General features: G+C 42.6%; 1 protein-coding gene across 2 annotated transcripts in view; it reads right to left on the bottom strand.

Annotated features, from left to right (window-relative positions):
- The window catches only part of XPO6 (exportin 6), a 71,221-nt gene that overhangs the window by 45,821 nt on the left and 2,779 nt on the right, over positions 1-22,621 (bottom strand). For both annotated transcript variants that reach the window (XM_063142920.1, XM_063142918.1), the window contains exons 2-5: positions 9,152-9,242; positions 4,971-5,083; positions 2,084-2,281; positions 593-752 (exon numbers count right to left, since the gene is read on the bottom strand). In XM_063142920.1, coding sequence (XP_062998990.1) covers positions 593-752; positions 2,084-2,281; positions 4,971-5,083; positions 9,152-9,242 — 562 coding nt within the window. The remainder of the gene's footprint in view (positions 1-592; positions 753-2,083; positions 2,282-4,970; positions 5,084-9,151; positions 9,243-22,621) is intronic.

The raw sequence follows: 22,621 nt of genomic DNA, 5'->3' as shown, positions 1-22,621 counted from the left end.
GGGGTTATCTAGGGTTGCATTTTTAACGAACAGAGCTGTCAGAAATAAGATACAAGTAGATGTGGCTATTATTAAAATTTCAATATCCTTTCTGAAGAACATTCTGTCTTAAGAAAGAAAAGAAGAGAGAGAAAAATTAATCTAATTGGGTTGTATTTTCAGATTTGGCATCTTTGGGCAGCTGTCAGAACTCCAGCGTCCTGCCAACGCTCCCAAGTGAAGTTCAAAAGGAAAGAAAAGTGAATATTTTAACGGCTCCCCAAAGCTGCCATCTTTGTTTTTGAGAATTTGGTACTGCTGGGGGTGGGGGTCAGGGAGAGGGCTGCCACATGAAACAAGCCTTTCTTCCAATGAGAAGTGGGAAACTTTTATTCTGTTTTATTATTTGCTAAAAAGTTAACACCCCAGAGATGAAACAGCTTCAGACTATGAACACATTCTACTCTGGAAAACCCAGAAGAAAAGGTTGCATTCATATGGTAGTCGGCTGAGCTTTGCCAGCTTCACCGGTCTGCGGTTGGCGTTACCGGTCCAGTTCTTCGGGTACGATTTGTTATTGCAGCGAAACTAGTCATGCCTCATTTCCACTAACCTGTGAGAAGCCCAAGGACCGTCTGAACCTGATCCAGGAGCAATTTCCGCAACTCTTCCTTCCGTGCTATGCTGAGGTCCTCCCGCGGGCAGGCCAGCTCTTCCGAAGTGGTCTTCAGCATGATCAGACCAAGTGGAGTTGTCACAGGGGACTGGATCAACTGTTAAGAGAACCAGCTTCATTCTTTCCCATTTTTTTTATAAAACCCCCCCCCCACCCATTGAGCTTTAAAAGAAGGCAATAAAGTTAGCATTCGAATGGACAAATCTTAACTCTGCATGTCACTGAACTGGGGAGCTGCCTCACACCTACCAGTCCCAGAGAAATGAAGCATCTAAGCTTCACAAAGCATGATAGGCGACTCACTATATTCGCTGTAATAAACAGAAGGGCAACGTTTACTGAATTGCTGAGAAAAGGCAGCAAGAAATGGTAACAGTGTCATAGAAGTCCTCTAGAGATACACTGCCGATTGTAATACGTGAGCGGACCAAGAATTGTTATTTTTTTTCACCTGGGGATCTATATTGGGACAGCATGCGAAGTGACCACACAAAGCAGATACCATCACAACAGGGTTCTTTTTTTTCCTCCCCAGCACAGAGGTCAGAAAAAATTAAGGTGCGAAACAACCGAAGCAAGAGTACAGATTTTTAATCAGTTGCTTGAAAATATTAAGTCCCCGTGATATGGCAATTCTAAGATTGCTACAAAGTGCAGCATATGTCACATAATTCTAATAATAACGCTGTAAGGCAGATCAACATTAATTATTCCAAATCATGTGAGGTACTGGTTCCTCTCTATTCGGCCCTGGTTAGGCCTCATGTAGAGTATTGTGTCCAGTTCTGGGCTCCACAATTCAAGAAGGACGCAGACAAGCTGGAGTGTGTTCAGAGGAGGGCAACCAGGATGATCAGGGGTCTAGAAACAAAGCCCTATGAAGAGAGACTGAAAGAACTGGGCATGTTTAGCCTGAAGAAGAGAAGATTGAGGGGAGACATGATAGCACTCTTCAAATACTTAAAAGGTTGTCACACAGAGGAGGGCCAGGATCTCTCCTCGATCCTCCCAGAGTGCAGGACATGGAATAACGGGCTCAAGTTAAAGGAAGCCAGATTCCAGCTAGACATCAGGAAAAACTTCCTGGCTGTTAGAGCAGTACGACAATGGAACCAGTTACCTGGGGAGGTTGTGGGCTCTCCCACACTAGAGGCCTTCAAGAGGCAGCTGGACAGCCATCTGTCAGGGATGCTTTAGGGTGGATTCCTGCATTGAGCAGGGGGTTGGACTCGATGGCCTTGCAGGCCCCTTCCAACTCTACTATTCTATGATTCTACTATCTGCATATTACAGATGAGGTGTGAAGTCTACTCAAGGGAGTTCGCAACTAAACTGAAATCTGAACCAGGATACTGCCGGAAGCTCACTGCATTCAGACAAGCTCATGGAAGCTGACTTCAGCAATAGAATTTCTAGGAACCATCTTACCTGTAAAATATTTGTAAAGAAGTCATGGTAGAACATGGGCCAATCTTGCCGGCCAATATCCACAATGACTTTGCAAAGTTTGTTCCGGATGAAGTAAGGCAGAGTTTTGTGATGAGCCAAAAGAAGCTTGGGCAGGCAGCTGCGAATCTCCATTTTATCTTGAGATGGTACCCCAAGCCACATCTTGTTAATCAGGTTCTGGAAAAGAGAGACATCATGGCGCATCAGGCTTGGGATCTTCGGAAAGAAAACTCCTGTTTGCTTAAGGCTACAATTACGACCCAGCAGTCAAGATAGCACACCTAGAGGCTAAGATACCAGGTTTAGAAAGATGTTCGCTATTTGGAAGTCCGCTTCAGAACATTTACTTAGTAAATAAATTCAAGAGTAAAGTATTTACTTACAACTGCAAAGTGTATTCTCAACTAGTAAAGAGGAAAAAACCCACTAATTAACTCCACGCCGAAGACAAACACTGAGATCCTTCTGCATTTTGCAGAAGAGTAGAAAAATCTGCAATTTTGAGCTTGATTTAACCTTACAAAATGAGGTGATCAATATACTTTCAAAGGTTTGTAATAATTTTACTGACTTTAAGGAAACTTGCATGCTTAGATTTACCTTACATTAAAAAAGGGACTTTTAGTACCTTTCCTACACAAAGATAAAATATACAAGAACAACAAAACATGGGCAGGAAGCCATTTCCTTAGGCAGTGATAATTCTACGATGGACAGGTCTATGTGCTCCATTTTACAACTTTCTCCAAAGCCACAGTCACACACACACTCACTCACACAGAGGGAGGGGGGAGAGAGAGAGAGATGAAGAAAAAGAGATAAGAAGAGGCTTCCCCCATAAAACCATTCCCGCTTTCACAGATCCTGTTAGCTATTTGGTAGGTTCTAAATCAAGGACATGTTGCCTGTTCATGGCCATGAGACATTTAATCTTTCAAGACAGGAAACCAGAACAGGGGATGCATTATTATTGGTACTAATTTTCAGAGGGTAGCCATGTTAATCTACTGCAGCAATAGGGTTGCCATATTCTGAATCCACAAAACAGGGACAATTTTGTGTGTGGGGGCGGGGGGCTAGGTTTTTTTAAAAAAACCAGAGCAATATATAAAGGACTAGGGAAAGCCCATTTTTTGCAAAGCCCAATTTTTCAATTAAAACATCAACAACTGTAAAACCAGACATCTTAAATTCACTGCAACTTACTTCCAAGTAACAGATTTGAGGCTTCCAACCCAAATCCAAGGAGGTGGATTTTTGAAGGGCGATTTTTGGAGGAGTGACTTTTCTTTCCTTTCTCCCCTCTCTCCTTCACCCCCTCGTCCCCCACTTGCTCCCTCCCTGTTCCCCACAAAACTCTCTTTCTTCCCCCACAAATAACCCAGCAGCTCCACCCTGCGCTTCCCCTAAAGGCCTGACCACAACCAGCCAAGCACACCAAACTCCTTTGCATGGCATGGGACTCAGGTAGCCTGAGGAGCGCACGTGCGCCTTTCCTCGCTGTGGTTCCTCTTCTACGCATCCACAGGCGCAATTAGGTGAGTCACGGTGAGTGACTCAGATGAGCCTGTGGAGGAGCGGTGATGCTCTGGAAAAGGCGCCAGATGGATGCGTCTTTTTCTCTGCTGCTGCCGCTCCACTGAGCAGGCTCAAGGCCCCATTTTGGAGGTCAGAATTTCTCCAGCCAGCTGGACCAGGAATCTGGGATTCCTGCCCAGCCAGTCAGGACATTTCAGAATCTCCTGGAAATCGGGACATTCCCGGTTTTCCGGGCTGTATGGCAACCCTCTGAAGCAAGAACAACTAAGAGTCTTGTGGCACCTTAAAAGAGAAACACATTTAATCCATGAAAATTTATGTCAGAATGAATTTGTTCCTCTTGAAAGTGCCACAAAATTCTTTGTGTTTTTTTTTTATTGGTACTAAGGTAGATCAACGTTCTCACGAAGCATCTCCTACAACAAACAAAAACCAGAACATTTCCCTATTTTATTTTGGATTGACTTACAAATCTCTGCTTTTGTCTAAGGACCCCAAGTCAATGGTAACAAACGTTTGACTGGGGGTAGCAGCAGGTGGAGGGGGCAGCCAGAGCCAAAAACGGGAGGAGTTTGCAGCATTGCGTAACAATGGAGACACTTTTCTCCCTCTCTCATAATACTAGAATCCAGGGGTCATCCCATGAAGCTGATTAGACAGAAAAAAGGACGGACTTCTTCACACAGCGCATAGTTAAACTATGGAATTCACTACCGCAAGACACAGTGACGGCCACCAATTTGGATGGCTTTAAAAGGGGGTGGATAAATTCATAGAAGAGATGGCTATCAATGGCTACTAGTCCTGATGGCTAAGTGATACCTCCAGTATCAGACGCAGAATGCTTATATACTCCAATTGCTGGGGAATATGGGCAGAAGGGTACTGTTGCACTCATGTCCTGCTTGCGGGCTTCACGTGGGCAGCTGGTTGGGCACTGTGTAAACAGAATGCCGGACCGGTCCAGCGAGGCTCTTTGTACATTCTCAGGGTCCCTGTGCCACCCCACCTCTGCTCCTCTTCTTGCACATACCCATGCAATACAGACGAAGAAGCGATTCTCAAAAGGGCAATCAAGAGAGCAGGAGTGGGCCTGCAGCACCTGAAAGCCAAATGATGCTGAGAGTTGCAGGTTCGCTAACTGAGCTTTAGAGCAAAGGTACCAAAACCGTATCTGCACCGGGCATCATCTTTGCTTTGTTTGGACTGTGAAATGGTCAGAGCTCTGGGTGAAAAATCAATTCTTTCTACGAAGACTTAACTCGGTGAAACAGAATTCCGGTAAGAAATATGCTTTTCAGCGTGTTTACACTTGCCTGGTACTCACCTCAAACACTGTCAAACTGTACATCATTACATAGTCATTCCTTGTGCTTGACAGGAAATAGAGGCAAAACCTCCAGGCGCCGATCTGCTGGGCAAAATTATTCAGGAGCTCCTCTGTAAAAATAAATTATTCACACAAAGAAAAAGGTGGCATTAAAATCCATAACAATGAAGGCCGTTTAGTAATTCAATGGCACCTTCAAAATCTGCTCCCAAGTCTTAAAGTGATTCTCCAGCTTAATTACTGCTGCCACCACAAAGGAACTAATGGTCTGCCAATGATATAGCTAGACTGTCTGGCAATCTGGCGTACCGTCCATGGTTTAGCAGCCTCTTGTAATCTCAAGAATATCTACTATTCTCAAGCTCTTTTCCAGCTGACAGGCTACATCACATAATGAAACAAGAAGAGGGGGAGAAAAGCAGCCAAATCAGGTGAAAAAAAGGGAGAAAAATTCTCAGGATGCTGAACTTTTGATTTGTAGGTTGAAGAGCCCGACGTGTTTCGGCCTGTATCTTTTCAGTGCCATCTTCAGGGGGTCGTAGGAAGATGTCTGCAAAAATCTTATCAACAGAATGTCTTTCTTAGATGGAAAGATATTCTGTTGATAAGAAGATTGTCGCAGACATCTTCCTACAACCCCCTGAAGATGGCACTGAAAAGATACAGGCCGAAACACGTCGGGCTCGTCAACCTACAAATCAAAAGTTCAGCATCCTGAGAACTTGCTTCTCCCTTTTTTTTCACCTACGTCACATAATGACCGAATTCGGACAATTGCAGTGAGGAAGCAACCAGCGCGACTGCTCCTCCTGCCCCCACAACCACCATTTGCACTATTCCCTGCACTACAGCTTCTCTACTTTTCCCTGGCTTGTTGTAGATCACAAGCTGAATATGAGCCAACAGTGCGATATGGCTGCAAGAAAGGCAAAAGCTATTTTGGGCTGCATTAATAGAAGTATAGCTTCCAAATCACGTGAGGTACTGGTTCCTCTCTATTCGGCCCTGGTTAGGCCTCATCTATAGTATTGTGACCAGTTCTGGGCTCCACAATTCAAGAAGGACGCAGACAAGCTGGAGCGTGTTCAGAAGAGGGCAACGAGGATGATCAGGAGTCTGGAAACAAAGCCCTATGAAGAGAGACTGAAAGAACTGGGCATGTTCAGCCTGGAGAAGAGAAGATTGAGGGGAGACATGATAGCACTCTTCAAATACTTAAAAGGTTGTCACACAGAGGAGGGCCAGGATCTCTTCTCGATCCTCCCAGAGTGCAGGACACGGAATAACAGGCTCAAGTTAAAGGAAGCCAGATTCCGGCTGGACATCAGGAAAAACTTCCTGACTGTTAGAGCAGTGCGACGGTGGAATCAGTTACCTAGGGAAGTTGTGGGCTCTCCCACACTAGATGCCTTCAAGAGGCAGCTGGACAACCATCTGTCAGGGATGCTTTAGGGTGGATTCCTGCATTGAGCAGGGGGTTGGACTCGATGGCCTTGTAGGCCCCTTCCAACTCTGCTATTCTATGATTCTATGATTCTAAGTTGCATCTGGCCAAATTTTCTCTTCTACATAATTTAAAGCTACAGAAGCCCTACTACTACTGCTATTGTTATTATTATTGTTAATATTAATGAATTGCCGAGCGCTTCATCTATTGGGCGGTATAGAAATGCGATAAATGAATGAATGAAATAGAGTAAATGCCAGTACTGACAGATTCAACGGAACTGATCTTGAACAGCCAAGTGTGCTGTACAGGTGGAGGTGAAAGCACCAGAGCACAAGTGGGGCCCTGCCAGAAGTCAAGGGCTCCTTTGTGGGAGTTGCCAGCAATGACATAATCAGTGATCTGGTTTACAAAGCAAGCCCGACCTAATCGATGGGCGACAGGCGCTTTTGCGGGAGCAGATCTTGGACGGAGCTGGTCGAGGCCGGCTCTTTGCATCAGCGTCCGTAGCTCTTAAACTCTGCTCCCACAAGAGTTCCCTTAGCTAAGAAAGTGATGTCGGGTTTGCAAAGGCCTGGCAAAAGCAGCAGGAGCCCACCTTACAATTTTCATCAGACAGAGGAGAGAGGGAGGGACGGCCTGTACGAGTGGGGAGCAGTTTACTCCGGTACTGAGGACATTTCAGGGTCATAATGCCCAGCCTGCCACAGAGAATGTGGAAGCAAAGAGGAGAGGAGAACTGAAGTGAAAAACGGAACGGAAGGTGGGGGAAATAGGGGAAGATAAGAAGGAAGTTCTCAACGAGGCTGTGGCTGAGGAGGGAAAACAGAGCGGGAACATAGGCACATAACCTGTGTGTGTGTGTGTGTGTGTGTGTGTGTGTGTTATGCACAGAGGCAACGATGAAAAAAATACACTTTCTCTCGTCAGCAATATGTAGAGAGAGTGGAGACGAAGGCCATGAAGGATGAGGGTTCAGCACTGCCCCCTCTCTGGGTTTAGCATCCCATGGTGGAAGCAAGGCCAGGCCAAGCTGCTGTCTAAAGGGAACAGGCTTCGGAATATAGCTAAGAAACATGGGATTCATCAGATCCAAGAGCCACACTCGACATGATGGCGACATGACCCATTTCTTTAATGCAGTTCTACCCCAATGGGGTGTTAAGCAAGGGCAGGTGGATCCAATTTTAAAGGGCGCTGATCTCTCCCCAAGCTCACTGCTTATCTCCTATCAGTAGGGCTTGCTTCTGGTATTGTGGGAAGACAGATTAGTGGTGTGTCGGGGGGGGGGGGGAGTTTTAATTAATTTTATTTATTGCTTACATTTATATCCTGCCTTTCCATCAAAAATAGCACTTGAGGCCAGTTCGGCAACCCTTGCTCACGTGCCGCTTTTGCTCTTAAAATTGGACCACCACACCCTTGCTTCGCACCTGATTGGAGCAGGTGCCACATTTAAAGAGGCGGGTCTATCACCACATCTCATCTGACCCCAAGTCAGAGGTGAGCAGGCTTCAAACTTGTGGGATCTGATTATTATTTTTTTAGTAGAATCTCAAGGTTCACCAACTATAGATAGGTGCAAAATGATGCTGAAGAGGAGGAGATAGATGCAAAACAATGATTATGTTTGTGGAGCTATAGACTGAGATGACCTACACATACAAATCTACATCCAAGTTAGTATACATCAGGAATTCTAAGATAGTTCTAAAAACTGTTTTGTGTATAGTTGTAAGCTGCCTTGGGATGGCTTATAATAATAAATAATAATAGAAATGCTTTAGAGCTGAGGACCACTGGGACTGGGAGATGAGGTCAGCCATGGCAAGGAATTTTATATAGGTTTTATATAAATTTTTACTTGCTGCTGTTAAAACTATTGGGAATCAGAAGAAAGCCTTGCTGACCTACTGCAAGTCACCCGGAGATCCATTCCTAGATCACATTCCTAGATCACCCTTAGCACACCCCTGCCCTAAGCCGTCATTATAGTTCATGTCAGTCTTGAATGACCCAACCAGCTATTGGATGACAAAAGATAATGGCCAAGCACCTAATCCATGCTTCCCAGCACTGAAAGATTCTTTTGAAACAGTCTGTTGGGGGCTTATTCTGGAATGTAGATTATTCCCATGTTCAAATGGCTGCAGGAGGCGGCAGCAAGTGGGAGAAAGGAGGAACCTCATAAACAGAGGTGCTTGTAGTTCTGCAGTTTCTCAGAAAGCTAAATCATTCATACATTCTTTGTGAATTCCATCTGTGCTATGAAAACGCATTTTGCGCTTCTACATACACGAACCAAAACAAGGCACAGAAATTCGATGGCAGCCATACATGGAGAGAAATCAGCCTTGCCATCATTCACTTGCCTGCAGAAAGCAGCAATGCTTTCTGGGCGGTTTGATAATCTACAGCTGAAGCGGCCTTGTAATCCTTGCATTCATTCATGCAAGTGGGCTTCTATGCAAGGCTTGACCGAAAGCCTATAAACAGATGTTAACACTTAGCTTAGCCAAACGTCAAGTGAACTACAGGAAAAAGAACCCAGGATACTTTGAGAGCATGCATTTGAATGTGCCGGTTGAATAAAGAACAAATACAAAGTGAAGTACCTAACAAGAAACACTAATTTTGAAAATCTGTTGGTGCTCCTTAAGATGTTGCATCTTGTCAAAGATGTTTCCCTACAGAAATTGGATAAAGTGGAAAGAAACGCAAGTAAGCTTACCGATCTCACGCTTCCTTTCATTAGTAGTGCAATTGTGGAAAAACTCTGTCATTAGGGTCTCCAAAGCTCGCAGTGAGGCCTCTTCCGATGCCTGCCAAAGACAATTCCAGAAAAGTGTTAGCCTCACACACCTTGGATGTTTATGTATCACTGAATCCAGGCTAATCTTCCACCAGGAACCTTTTGGTTCCCCCCCCCCCCCCCCGAATGGTAGCCTAGGATTAAACTCCATACTCCTCCCTGCCTCTGTTTGGCTTAGTTCTTATCTTCTTCCACCCCGATATCACTCCCTTCTCAAAGCCTTCGAACCTGTAAGCAAAATTATGCAGAGAGTAGATCTGTTCAACTTTATATTCCAACCATTTCTGTGTATCCTTCGCATAGAATTCAGAAATTCTGAGCAGAGAATATATCACCATAAACTGAGCGAAGGTTCAGTTAAGACACGAGTACATCTGGGAAGGAGAATTTGCACACAAGACAGTAAGGGAGCGAGGCAGATCCCGTTGCAGTCGGATGTTTCTCAGCTATGGAAGTTTCCTAAATTCAGGCTCCATGCAGGCACAGAGCCCACATGTGTGATGCACAGAGACCCCAAAGAACTAGGTTTTTCAAATGTTATATGGAGATTAAAGCCTGTGAAATTTAGAGTAGGCAACTTGATGCCCTCCAGATATTTTGGACTACAACTTCCATAACCCCCCTACCAGCATGGTCAATTGTCATGGATTATGGGGTTTGTAGTCCAAAACACCTGGAGGGCACTAATTTGCCTATCCCTGATTTACATTTCCAGTATTAAATAGTAAAACCAAGCAGACAGAACCCAAAAAATCCAACACTGATAAACATCTGTCTGTAAGACAAGAGTATTAGTTTTTAAAATACAAAAGTATATTTCTAAAGGGCCACTTCATCACAATTGGATTTCTCCAGTTTCCACTGGGAAAAATATAGGCCAAGGTAAAAGATACTACTTTACCAATTCAACCTGAACTCAGAAACTATCTTTAAGTCAGTTGAATTTAGGCTGGCTTACAAACTGCAGTTTGTATCTTAGCAACAGAATACTGCATTTTCATCTTCACTCCATAGGTTTAAAATAGAAAGCATATCCCATGATAGTCTGTTTGGAGGTCATTTCAATCATTATAAAGAATGGAAGATTGTCAAACCAATCCAGCATTTTATATGCTCAGATTCCAAGGACTCAGTCACAGAAGACAATTATTTGATCACTTTTTGTTTCCTGATTCAAAGGCAGACAAAATTATCCTTAAGTTGTTCTGTCGTACTTTTTCTTCCGTCCTCTCAACGATTTTGTACATCACCTATGAACATCTTTGAAAAAGCTTTTGTTCACAATTCTTTCTTGGCTTCAAGCTTAGCATGCATACTCAGAGGAGTTATTCTATGTCTCTTCTTCTCTTTGCATTGGAATCTAAGTTCTGATGCCAGAACAGAGGAAATGAGTAAAGAATGGCGACATTACCAAGGAACATGTCCCATGTAGCACCAGGGAAGAACCAGGCACTCCATCCATAATTACCTTCAGAATGCTATTCTTAATTCTGGGGAAACCTGGGTACTTCCCAGCTTGCTGTAACTAAGAGAGTCAAATGTCTCTGCCCACTTTCCTTATCTGTAATATGGGAATTGTAGCCACGGTCCGATGCCACCTACCTGGGGAGAATAATTTGTCAGATCTACTATAGTGCATAGGCATATTTCTTTTCCTTCTGTGGAGTGGTGTGTGTGTGTCTGTTTATTGTACAAGGCTGCCATAGCCATGTTCACGGAACTGTTGAGGAAGCATGTGACTTTCCCAGTTGAAGCCTACTTTGCCTCCCATGTGAGCTGGAAAACAATTTGCAAAAGATTTGTGTATGTATAACCTATGGGTTTGAGAAGAAGTCTTTGGAAGAGGAAGTGTGAAGATGATTGTGCAATTTCTCCCTGTGCGCTACTACTGAGTCAGCAAAAAAACCCACAAACCCCTCCATGACGCACTACATAGACCTACATTGTTTGTGTTTTATATACAGCTGTAGCTGAAAATCTCTTTTGCCTGCACATTGGTTAAAGGGAGAATATTTGGGGGAGTGGTGAAGAGCCCAAGTACAAAGCACTATGCAAAAATATATTTTATCCCCAGAAACACAGGAAATTGCCTTATACTGAGTCAGATCATTGGTCCAACTAACTCAGTATTGTTGATATTGACTGAGTTCGGATGACACAATAACCAACGGTGGGTTAGATAGTCAACGGTGGGTTATTGTGTTGTCTGTCAAGACTTTTTCACACCACAGTTGGTTATTCAGCCAAAATAACCAACGCAAATAATCAACGCTGTGCAGAGTTTATTATTTGCATTGTCTATTCGTGTGTGGGGTACCATTTACTATTCTGTTGCACACAGATGGTTATTTTTGGCGACTGGAGTCCCTTGGCAAGAGTGACCAAAGCTGCCGCAGTCAGCAGAACTCACAATGGCTGATGGGATACCAGTGGGAGGACTGAGGGGGACAAGAGGGTGGGGAATGTGTCAATCAAACACACCATTGCCTAACAGTCATCTCAACACTAGTCTTAATCCACACCATGGTTGATTATAATAATCATGTCGTATGTTGAGTATCCCCTCGATAATCAACCATGGTGTTGCCTATTAACCCACCATTGATTATTGTGTTGTCCGAATGCAGCCACTGTCTGGCAGCAGCTTTCCAGAATTTCAAACAGGATCCTTTCCTAGTCCTACCTGGGGATACTGGGGATTGAACCCAGGCTCGCTGCACACAAAGCATATGCCCTACCACGGAGCTAGAGCCTCCCTATTCAATGAACCATCTCTCCATGAACTCCTGTAATCCAACAGACTGGGTCCTCAGTCAGCTTTTAAGAATATAAAACACACCAGATTTTCTATATTTGAATAGCTAAGTCTTAACACTAGTGTCATTCTTCCCCTAAAATGTCTTCCCACTGGAACGAATGAATTCAAGCTTGGTTCTGCCGATCACGTGCTTGAGAAGGAGATATTTTTAAAGCCTTACTGTAGTGATTTTTTGTGTTAACAGGAGCTATTAACCTTACTGTCTCCAATTAGCAGTTCAGAACAGAATATTGATTGCAGCAATAGCTGTGATGTAAATAAAGTAAACCCGACCCAATGCTTAACCGTACAAGTGTGTAATGCCAAGGGAAACAAGCATTCTCTGTTCCTGTTCTAATGCATGTATGGTTAGGGATATACAGATTTACCCAAAGCCAAATTAGAACTGCTGCCAATACTAGAAAGGTGCGGGTTTTTTAAATCTTGCTTTTTCCCCTTCAAAAAGCTCAGGGTGGGTACATTATGTGTGGTTCCCCCAAAACACACACACACACACACACACACACACACACACACCATTTTGTTCTCACAACAAACCTGTGGCGTAGGTTAGATTGAGAGACAGTGACTGACCCAGGTTGATTTAAGAAGCTTGACAGCTGAGTAGGGATTTGAACCCTAATTTCCCTGATCCAAGTCAAAGACTCTGTTTGTTAAACCACCCTGGCCCCATTCAGAAGACTCCTTAAACCACGGCTTTAACCATGATGGTTAAGCCAGAAAGTTTGGCTGTGTTCAGAAGATACCTTAAACCATGGATTTAACCACGGTGAATAAGGCTTTCTGGCTTAACCACCGTGGTTAACGCCATGATTTAAGGTGTCTTCTGAATGGAGCCAATGGCTCTTTAAGTCAGAGCAATTCTTTCCAATATCTGAAAGGTTATTTCTACAATCTGAAACCCCCCGCCCATTATACTAGTTTTTAAAATGCCGTTAACAAAGGTTTGCCAATATTAAATAAGCTCACAAAAGCTACGTACAAACATTGCATACATCCATTTCCTTCAACAGTCTTCTTGCAAAGTTTTCTCCAAAATTCTTCTCCCAATACTAACTGAATTTTTGAACAGCCCCCAATACCCACCAGCACTTGTTTAATCATTGCTGGATTGAAAACAAATCCATCGTTTTCCATTTCTGTGCTATTTTCATTCTTGCAACTGTTTACATTGTAAAGTTTACAAATTAAGAACATGTTCAACCTCATGTTTTGTTCCAATTTAATAAATAACGCAATGCTTCCAGGTATTTTTAAAACACACTCGCTCTCTCTGATTTTTACAAGGACAATGCACTTGTATATGTCGCGTCAACCCTCATAGCTTCACATCACCATCATGCCGCCCTGTTACACTGCTAGAAGTTTCAGAAACCTACAACCTCCAAGACCTTTTTCCAGGTCTATGCAGGAAAACAAACCTCCAGAGCCAAGTTTTTTTTATTTGTGTAAGACAATCATTTACAGCCTAATCTAACCACATTCAATCTCCACCCCAAGTGATAATCTCTCCTTGGCCCTGAAATAAAATTTTACAGCACTTTTCAAGCACGGTAGTTCACAGGCAATTTTCAGACCTACTTTTGCCCCTCCCCTGTTGTCGACAACCCAACATGTGCCATGATAATCAGATTCTAGCCAGTGTACTTGTCAGGCTCTCATCTTGAGCCATCCCAATAGGTAGCAGGGAGTTCCACAAGACAAGAACTCCTTCCAGTGAGATCTTGTGACTTGGCTTGACTAGGTGGTCTGAATCAACTAGGTACCTCTGTACAAGCCTGAACAAATTTGAATGATTTATTCTGGTAAGTAGCAATGGCAATGAAAGAGTGAAGCAAACAAGGCCTGAGAAGCCAGGTAAGGCTAATGTATCGTGCTTTCGGTTTCAACCACAAACGCAAGAAGCTTCCTTTTAAGCAACAGAGTGAGGGTTCTTTTTAAGAGAAAGACGCTGAATTCTACGTAGCAGAGAAATAAAACAAGATTCAATATCTAGGAAACTAGTACTTTGTTTCTGTTACTCTGACACTCTGACACACACACACACACACGCATAACGTTTTAGTTTGACCCATAAGCCAGGCCCATGGAGGAGGCTATGAAGGTAGAAGTGGGCTTGCTTCAAGGGTTTACATTAAATGCTATGACTTTTTGGGAGGGGAGGGGCAGCAGACCTGGGGTAGATTTAGCCCCTATTACAACAGGTCACCAATTTGCTTTCCCCAGTAAGGCTACCACTGACTCTTAATAGAAGTAAAACGCTGCACTAAGGAGTAGCAAAAATTGCTGTCACCTGCTGACCCTAAATTTGGTTGACTGAACAGGAATACATTCTGCCCCTCTCCCAATCCCTATACCCTCTATCTGGAGGTCAAAATTAACAAAACACTCACCATTCAGAAAGTAGACCTAACTAACAACACTACATAATTCTTGTCCACCCTACCAGACTGTGTCCCATCACTCCAAATTTCAACACATATTTAAGCTATCAAACCCAACAGCTCCTGTGTAAGTTTTTTTTTTAACTTTTATTTATCATAAATTGCTTCCCATCTTGCTTGCCTCACATAATACCATTTGTTCTCAAGACAGAAGCATCTTCACAGGGTTACTATGTTCCCTGTCTCCCTTCCAGAAACCATTATGGGGATGATTAAAACTAAGATCACAAATCTTACTTGCTGCTTTTCTCTGCCACATGCTCATTCCTCCTTTCCTTTCCAACAGCATTTATTTTCAGTGCAGCCTAACTATTTGGCTCATAGCAGGTAATGGAATGTTCTAGAACATATAAATATGCACCAACGTTATCTCCTTATCTGCGAATTTAGATGTGGTTTGCCTGCACCTTTAAGTCCAAAGCAGTACTTTCAATTAAGAAAAGAAAATGAAAACAAGGAACTAAAATGCTCAATGAAATATACAGGTGAGATGAGTATTTAATATATTTTTATTTTAAACATTTACTATCCTGTTCTTCAATCCAATAAGAGTTCTCAGAGGAGTTTGCAATACAAATATTTTTTAAATCCATGAACTATATGAGCAGCACAGCAGGCAACAGAACGGAATAAAAGAAGCATAAAAATAGATTTTAAAGACTTGGAAAAATAAAAAAGCTATTCATCCCATGTTGAAATATATCAGGGTCCTTACCAGGCAAGCTTCCCAGAGGGTGCCACAGTTAAGAAGGCCCTATCTGAGCTCACCACCTACCTCACCTCTGACAATGGTGGAGAGAAGGCCCAGAAAAGGGCTTTCATGGATCCTAATATGGGGCACATAAGTAATATGCAAAAAAAAAAAAAAAAAAAAAAAGCAGACATTTTTCTTCTGCTGCCCCTTACGCCTGGAAAGCTCTTCCAGAAAATTTGAGAACTACAAGCTCAGCTAAAAACTTTTCTTTTTCCTAAAGCTTTTAAAACTTGATTTTGTTCTGACTTTATACTGCTAGTTTTACCCTACCCTGTGCCTGTTTGGTGCATTCTCTTCCCCTCCTTATTGTTTTATTATGATTTTATTAGAATGTAAGCCTATGCGGCAGGGTCTTGCTATTGACTGTTTTACTCTGTACAGCACCATGTACATTGATGGTGCTATATAAATAATAATAATAATAATAATAATAATAATAATAATAATACATAGAGTTTCAACTGGTCTCCCATCCAGCCACTGACTAAACCCAAATATGCTTAGCTTCAGCGACAGAGCTGCACCATACTCCTTTTGACCACGCTCCCTGGGATACTCAATAGTCAGACCAGGCCGAAGTAAAACGAGTGCTAAAGCCAGTTTGGTCACGTTTTAGAAGATTTGAAAAATCAGGTTTTTTATACAAGTACACATGCAATTCACATGAAAGCTAATTAGTTATGAGGCCATTGCTTTGACAAATACTCAGATGTTCCAGGTCAAATTCTTAATTGACAGTCGCATTAGGGGGATGTAAACTGAACCCAACTGTCTTCTGCGGTTTCTCAGCATTGGTGGAAGGAACAGCGTTCTTCACGTTGCTCCTGGTAAATACACTGCATTCAAAAGGCAGGTGAGTCAACCAGATAATGGAGTACAAGTATTCGCATGTATCAAGGAGATCACCACCACTCGCCATGCTACATTTCCCCATTTGACACATCTCAGATCACAACCACCCTTCTACATCAAGAGGAAGTGGCACGGAACTTAAGAACGAGGCAATCAACGCGTTAGCAAAAGCTAGATCCTGCATTTGGTATAGAGCCGCTGCCAAAGACAAAAGCTGGGGGCGGAAAACAAGAGATTATACGTAGCTTATATTAAATTACTTGGACAAACAGGAATGCTGAAAAGCTCAACATCAAAGAGGAAGTATACTGAAATAGCAGACATGGAGAGTTTTAGATGTGTGCCACAGTGAACCCGCAATTTAGCAGATCAGACCGCTCATTATGCACAGTCTACTTCCTACCCTACTTTTCCCTACATATATTGTTAAGACGGCAGGGATATAGCCAGAAGATGTCACTTGCAAATAGTCAGGCATGTTCTGCGAGACTCTGAGACACTAAAGTCTTGCAGCTTTCCAAGTATCTCCAAGACTCAGCACACTGCTGGGAAGAACCCTCGTCCTTCTCCAGGCTCAGGAGGAGCACAAGAATTGTCCCTGATCATGTGTTCCCCAGGTTAAAAATGTGCATCCCAATTTTGAGTGCATTTTGTGGACTCTTGACTTTCAGAGAGAAAAAAGTCAAACAGCAAGCAGCTCAGGTAAAATATATAATTTAGAGGAGGGGGAAATTCCTCCCATGAAGGAAGCTTTCCTGAAAACTTCACTTGGCTTCTGGGGAGGTTCTTACTATCCTCCCACCAACAAAAGCTTGGAAGGTGGGGACAAGGCAGAGGGTCTTTTCCATCAGGGTGCCCAGAGTTCGGAATAATCTCTTCTGAGATGTATGTCTGGGCCCCTTAGTTTCTCCTTTTAAACGGGCTTTGAAAGCTGTATTCTTTTAGCAGACATCTTTTAGCTAGAGCCTTGATTGATCGACTTACCCTGCTGCTTCTACTGTTTTTATTGTCTTTAAAATACAATCAAACAATACACTTATTATATATTGCTTTGTTATATTATTTTTATTTTAAGTTCTTATGAGCTACATTTGAGTCGGCGTCAGCTTAGAAAGGTGGGAGATATAGATCTCACTACAGATAATAAACAGCCCTATAAATATGCCCACCAAAGTTAATAGACCGCAAACAATTTTACTAGCCTATTGGGGATTTGCAGAGGAGTGCTGGGCTAGAGGGACCCATGGTCCAGCGGCACGGCTCTTCTTTTGTTTTTATGACAGAAAGCTCTGTCCCTCCTTCTGCAGCATTCTGCTTTTCTATGATGGACATGAAGGAGGAGGGTTCTCTTCCACTTGGTTTATATGCTGGACACAGAGAAGGGATGGAGTACTTCATTTTTTCTCCATTAGCCCACTTGCTTGCCTGCATGCAATTCCTTGTCCCCTCTGGTAACCAAGTGACAGCTGTAATAGCATAACTGTGATTGAATCTTCGCAAGCTAGTGTAGCACAGAGGCTAAAACACGATGAACTGTAAACCTGGAAATCATCAGTTTAAATCTCACCTCTGCCATGAACTTACTAAATGGCTTTAGGCTTCTATCAGTCACATCCCTTTCCCCTCCTTACCTCTCTTATGTGAAGATATTATTGATCTATGTATAAGGATTATCAAGATAATCTGGTGCAGAGGTACCATGAAACTCACTGGGTGACATTGAGCAAGTACTGTATCTCAGGCTAATTTCACAAGGCTAAAATTAAAAGAATCACCCTGAGCTCCAGTAATAATGCATGTGAAGAACTTAAAATAGGGGTGAGCATATCTCAGGCTTATGTGATCTACCTATTAGAATGAAAGAATTCTGATCTGCAAGTAAACCCAGATCAACCTTCTGTACAACACTGATGTAGAATAGTGCTACGTAAATGTTATTTGTCTACCAGGGTCCCACAATTTCATTGCCCTCCAACAAGCCCTATACATCTTCCTAACCTAGGAGGGGGTGTGAGGAACATTTTGCTGTGGAGGCATCCACCAAACTTGGTTCTGCCCACTGCTCGTGATCAAAATAGTACTACTACGCCTTTGTTTGTGAATTATACCAAATAAAAAGAATGTTCCTCCTCTCCCCTGCAACCTGGAGAAAAGCACTAATAGATCAATATGACTCAAATTGCTCAAAGGGAACAGGAAATTTAGTGGCAATGAAGAATTTTGGATATGAGTCTGATGTGAGGTAATGTAATGATTAAGCCTTCTAGTTAGAGAGAGAATCAATCAATAAAGGCACTTGGAGACTTAATTCAAGAGAACTCAAACCACAGATATGGGGGGAAAAACCAAGGCTGCCCAGAGGCACCTAAACAATTAAGGCATATCTTAATGTTAAAATATTTCTTCTTATAAAAGTACATAACTATGGATGACACACAATAGCATCACTCATTACAGAGCCTCTCTAGCAACTGTCAATTGCACAACCATGCAGTGTTATGTATCAGGGTTTTTTTCTTTATGTAGTTTAGGCAAAATCTTAATAGAAAACTTGAGCCTTCATTCTCCCCCCCCCCCCCCCTCCAATCTTGTAACTTCTTTTAACCCAGGGCTCTTGGGCTCTTGCATTTGGACTCACACAGTTGACTGCCCAGCAGTGTGGGGGCACGTATTAACACAGTAATACAAGCTTACGAAGCAGGAGACCTGGAAAAATTACTAGCATTGTCATCAGAACTTGACAAGGGAGATGGATCCAAATTTCTAAATCATACCGACAGAAATTCCACTGTGCTAAGTACTCCAGACCAACCTCTTTCTGGGTCACTTGGAAATACAAGATAATGCTGCCAGGTGACAGCTCCATTCACCCTCACAGTACAAAATCACACTACCATCTCCTATTTGCATAAGAGATACAATCATTAAAAAAAAGTGCAGATTGTAAACAACCCTTTGATATTGCAACCTCAGCAGCACTGAGTCAATGCAGTTTAACCAGGGAAGTCCTTCTAGCACTCCAAAGGGTCTAGATGACCCCAGTTGCCTGAAAAGGTGTGCACCCATAATATTACCTAGAAGGAAAGGAAAGGAACCTCTCGTGCAAGCACTGAGTCATTACTGACTCTTAGAGGGACGCCAGCTTTCACTGACGTTTTCTTGGCAGGCCTTATAGCGGGGTGGTTTGCCGTTGCCTTCCCTGGCCGTTATTACCTTTCCCCCAGCTAACTGGATACTCATTTTACTGACCTCGGGAGGATGGAAGGCTGAGTCGACCTGAGCCGGCTGCCTGAAACCAGCTTCCGCTGGGATCGAACTCAGGCCGTGGGGAGAGTTTCAGCTGCAGAAACTGCTGCTTTACCGCTCTGCACCACACTTAAAACACAACGCCAAATTCTTCAATTATATTAAACACTGAAAATGTTTTGCCCTTGTTATGTAGGCCATCAAGATTGCAGAAAAGATTATTTAGCTTGTTATCGCTCAAGTGCACCATCGAAAGAAAAAAGAACTTCTTTTGGCGTATTTACATAAACTCTTCAAGGCAATGGACTATAAAATTTCTACCCTTAAGGAAGTCTTCCTGCATCTGACAAGGAATCCCTGCAAATAATTCTGCAGGGCTTTCTTGGGTCTGCGCAGAGTTTGTGATGTGGCACCAGCCAGCGGTGATGTGGGTTTTCTGGAAAAAAATTCCAGAAAGTTTATCGATGCCCCAAACAGAATGAGAAATGATTAAGCATGTTAGATTTAAACAAAACTAAGTATGCCATGTGATTTTTTAAAATCCCTTTAGAATCTCTTCCCCCCTCCCCCAAATATCCCAAAGTATATAACCTGAAATATAAGACTTGGGAGAAAACACAAACTACATTTACAGTACAGCATATGGTCTTTGGGAAGGTGTCCCAGAGAGCATAGGAAATATTATGCAGAGGGTAAAAATGATCAGCTCTTGGGCCCTCCTCATTGCAATGGCGGAAACTACTGCTGCTGTCTTAAAAACATAAGAACTATGCTGGACCGGACCAAGGCTCCATCTAGTCCAGCACTCCATTCACACAGTGGACAACCAGCTGCCGACCAGGAATGCACAAGCAGGATGTGTGTGCAACAGCACCCTCCCAACCATATTCCCCAGCAACTGGTGTATATAGGGTTACTGCCTATATTCCCCCTCCTTAACCCATCAGTACTCCGAGGTAGTGGGAGAAAGGGGGCATGGCATGGTGGGGAAAGAGCGAGGGAGACTTTGAATCCACAAGATCCAAAGCCCTCTCATTCCCGCAACACCCTCTTAGGGAAAATCAAGATTCACCAACAGCTCCCCGCCACCCCAACCCTTCCCTTGTGTCCCATCTCTTTTTAGATTATAAGCCTGAGGGCAGGGAGTGTCTAAGTATTTATTCTTCTAAGTTGCTCTGGGAGCCCTTCTGTGGCTCAGTTCAGACAACATGTTAGTCAACGCAGTGTGAAAACCCCACTCAACGGTTGAGTTCCTAGGAGGTACTCCCCACACATGTTCTAACTCCACCGTTGTGTGACTGTGGACTAACGTAGCATTGAGTAAAATCCATTGTGACGTTTGATTGACAGTTCCTCTGCCCTCTCTCCTCCTCCAGTTCGCCCGAAGGTATCCCATCAGCCATTGCTGGGGGGAAAATCCCGGCAGTTCTCCTAGAACAGCACTCGCTCCTTTCTCCGCTTGTCAGGGAACTCTGTAGCCAGTGGGAAAAGTCAACGCAACGGAAAACTCAATGGAGCCCTCCATACAACACAATGGTTGTGCAGGAACTCTCCTCCACACAGAGTGGATATTTAGCGTAGAATGTTTTCCAAAAAAACTCTACCACATTTCTCAGCAGTGGCGTAAAACCTCCACCGCGGAGCTCTAATACCGCCATTGAGAAACATGTTGTCTGAATTGAGCCTGTGTGAAGACCGGGATAAAAATGCTTTGAATGAATGAAAATAATTTCATTTTCTCTTCATAATTATTTTCTCTTCAGTTCCTTTCTACCACTTTCCACCTTGGCACAATTGGTGGTTCCTCCACCACGGATTCGCCCTCTCATGTCCCCATAGGATTGGTCTGTAAGACTGCAATCTTCTGCCAAATTACCTGGAAGTAACTGCTAGTGAACTAAAGGGGTCACTTCTGAGTAGACATGTATATAGGATCGTGTTGTTGATATGTTTCAAATATTTGTATTCAAATTTATTATTTCTTTATAATAAAATATAAGTAGTAGTTACATTAAAACAAAATTGTAAAGTTTTTTATTGGGACTATTCGTATATATTTTAATAAATGAAAACTCAATAGCATATATTGCATTGCTTAAATTTGAAAAGTAAAAAAAATTGAAGGCACTGAAAATTGTTAACGTGCTAACTGTAGCACACCGAAATTGTTGTGTTAATCTGTCACATGTGCTTCTCACAATCAGCTGAAAAAGCTAATAACTTTGGAACAACTGTTAATTTGACAGGTATTGTATCCAACTCATCGTGTTATTCATTTTATAAAATGATAGATTCTTAGATTAATGTTTCTGTGGAATACTATAACTTTTCTGGAAAAGTGCTTTGTGAACTGAAAGCCTACCTAATTACATTTCCCTGCATCGTCACATTTCAAGGGAAAATTGGCAATAGCTTGCTCACCATTACTCATTTCAATGAAGAACTTCTGATAAGCTGTGGGATTCCAGAATTCTTTGAGAAACAGTTTGAAAATCACTACTCTAACAGCCACAATTTTCATCTGCGATAACGTTCACAAATTCCAAAGCAAAAATCCATTTGGAGGTAGTCAGCATCAGATTTAAGTGCCAATCCTGCACAGTTTCAAATTCCTAAGAGGGTGGGCAATTAAGGGTCAGTTCAGATGTAATATCCCTGACCCTCTCTAAGCTATGATTTGGAGAACTGGGAATATGCCACAGATTCGCATGCTCATAATACCTTCTCCCCATGCGATATTTATATTGTGGATTTTCATCATTCATTTATTGATTTGATTTATATCCTGCCTTTCTGAATAGTGTTTTTTGCCTGATAATGGTAGTAATGCTGCAGCTGATAATTACTGCTTTCAGCTGCAGCAGGAGCCTTGGTCATTTTTAATAAAAGGATGGGATAAAACATTTAAATAAAATTCTCTGATTCAATTAATTACTTCTCATATTAGTTAAACTTTCCTTTGCCATTATACCCGAACTAGCAACCTATGGTTTACACCTGCTCTCCAAGGCAGAATTGCAAATCATGGTTTGATCCAACAGAGGGGGCGGGACAGGGAGAGAACACTCACCGCTCGCTCCTGTTAACAGCAAACCATGGCATGATGCTGCCTATGAACTATTTCATATTTTTCCAACTGTGATTATTATTATATTTAATTATATCCCCTTTTTCCCAATACTTGGACCGAAGGCAGCTTTACAAATTAAATCATGTACAGTTAAAAACAGATAGACATATACAAAAATTAAAAATATAATTAAACATTGTACAAT

Source organism: Elgaria multicarinata, chromosome 17 (genome assembly GCF_023053635.1).
Source record: "Elgaria multicarinata webbii isolate HBS135686 ecotype San Diego chromosome 17, rElgMul1.1.pri, whole genome shotgun sequence".
Classification (NCBI taxonomy): Eukaryota; Metazoa; Chordata; class Lepidosauria; order Squamata; family Anguidae; genus Elgaria; species Elgaria multicarinata.
Note: the sequence above shows the minus strand (reverse complement) of the source record. Positions and strands in the feature narration are given on the sequence as shown.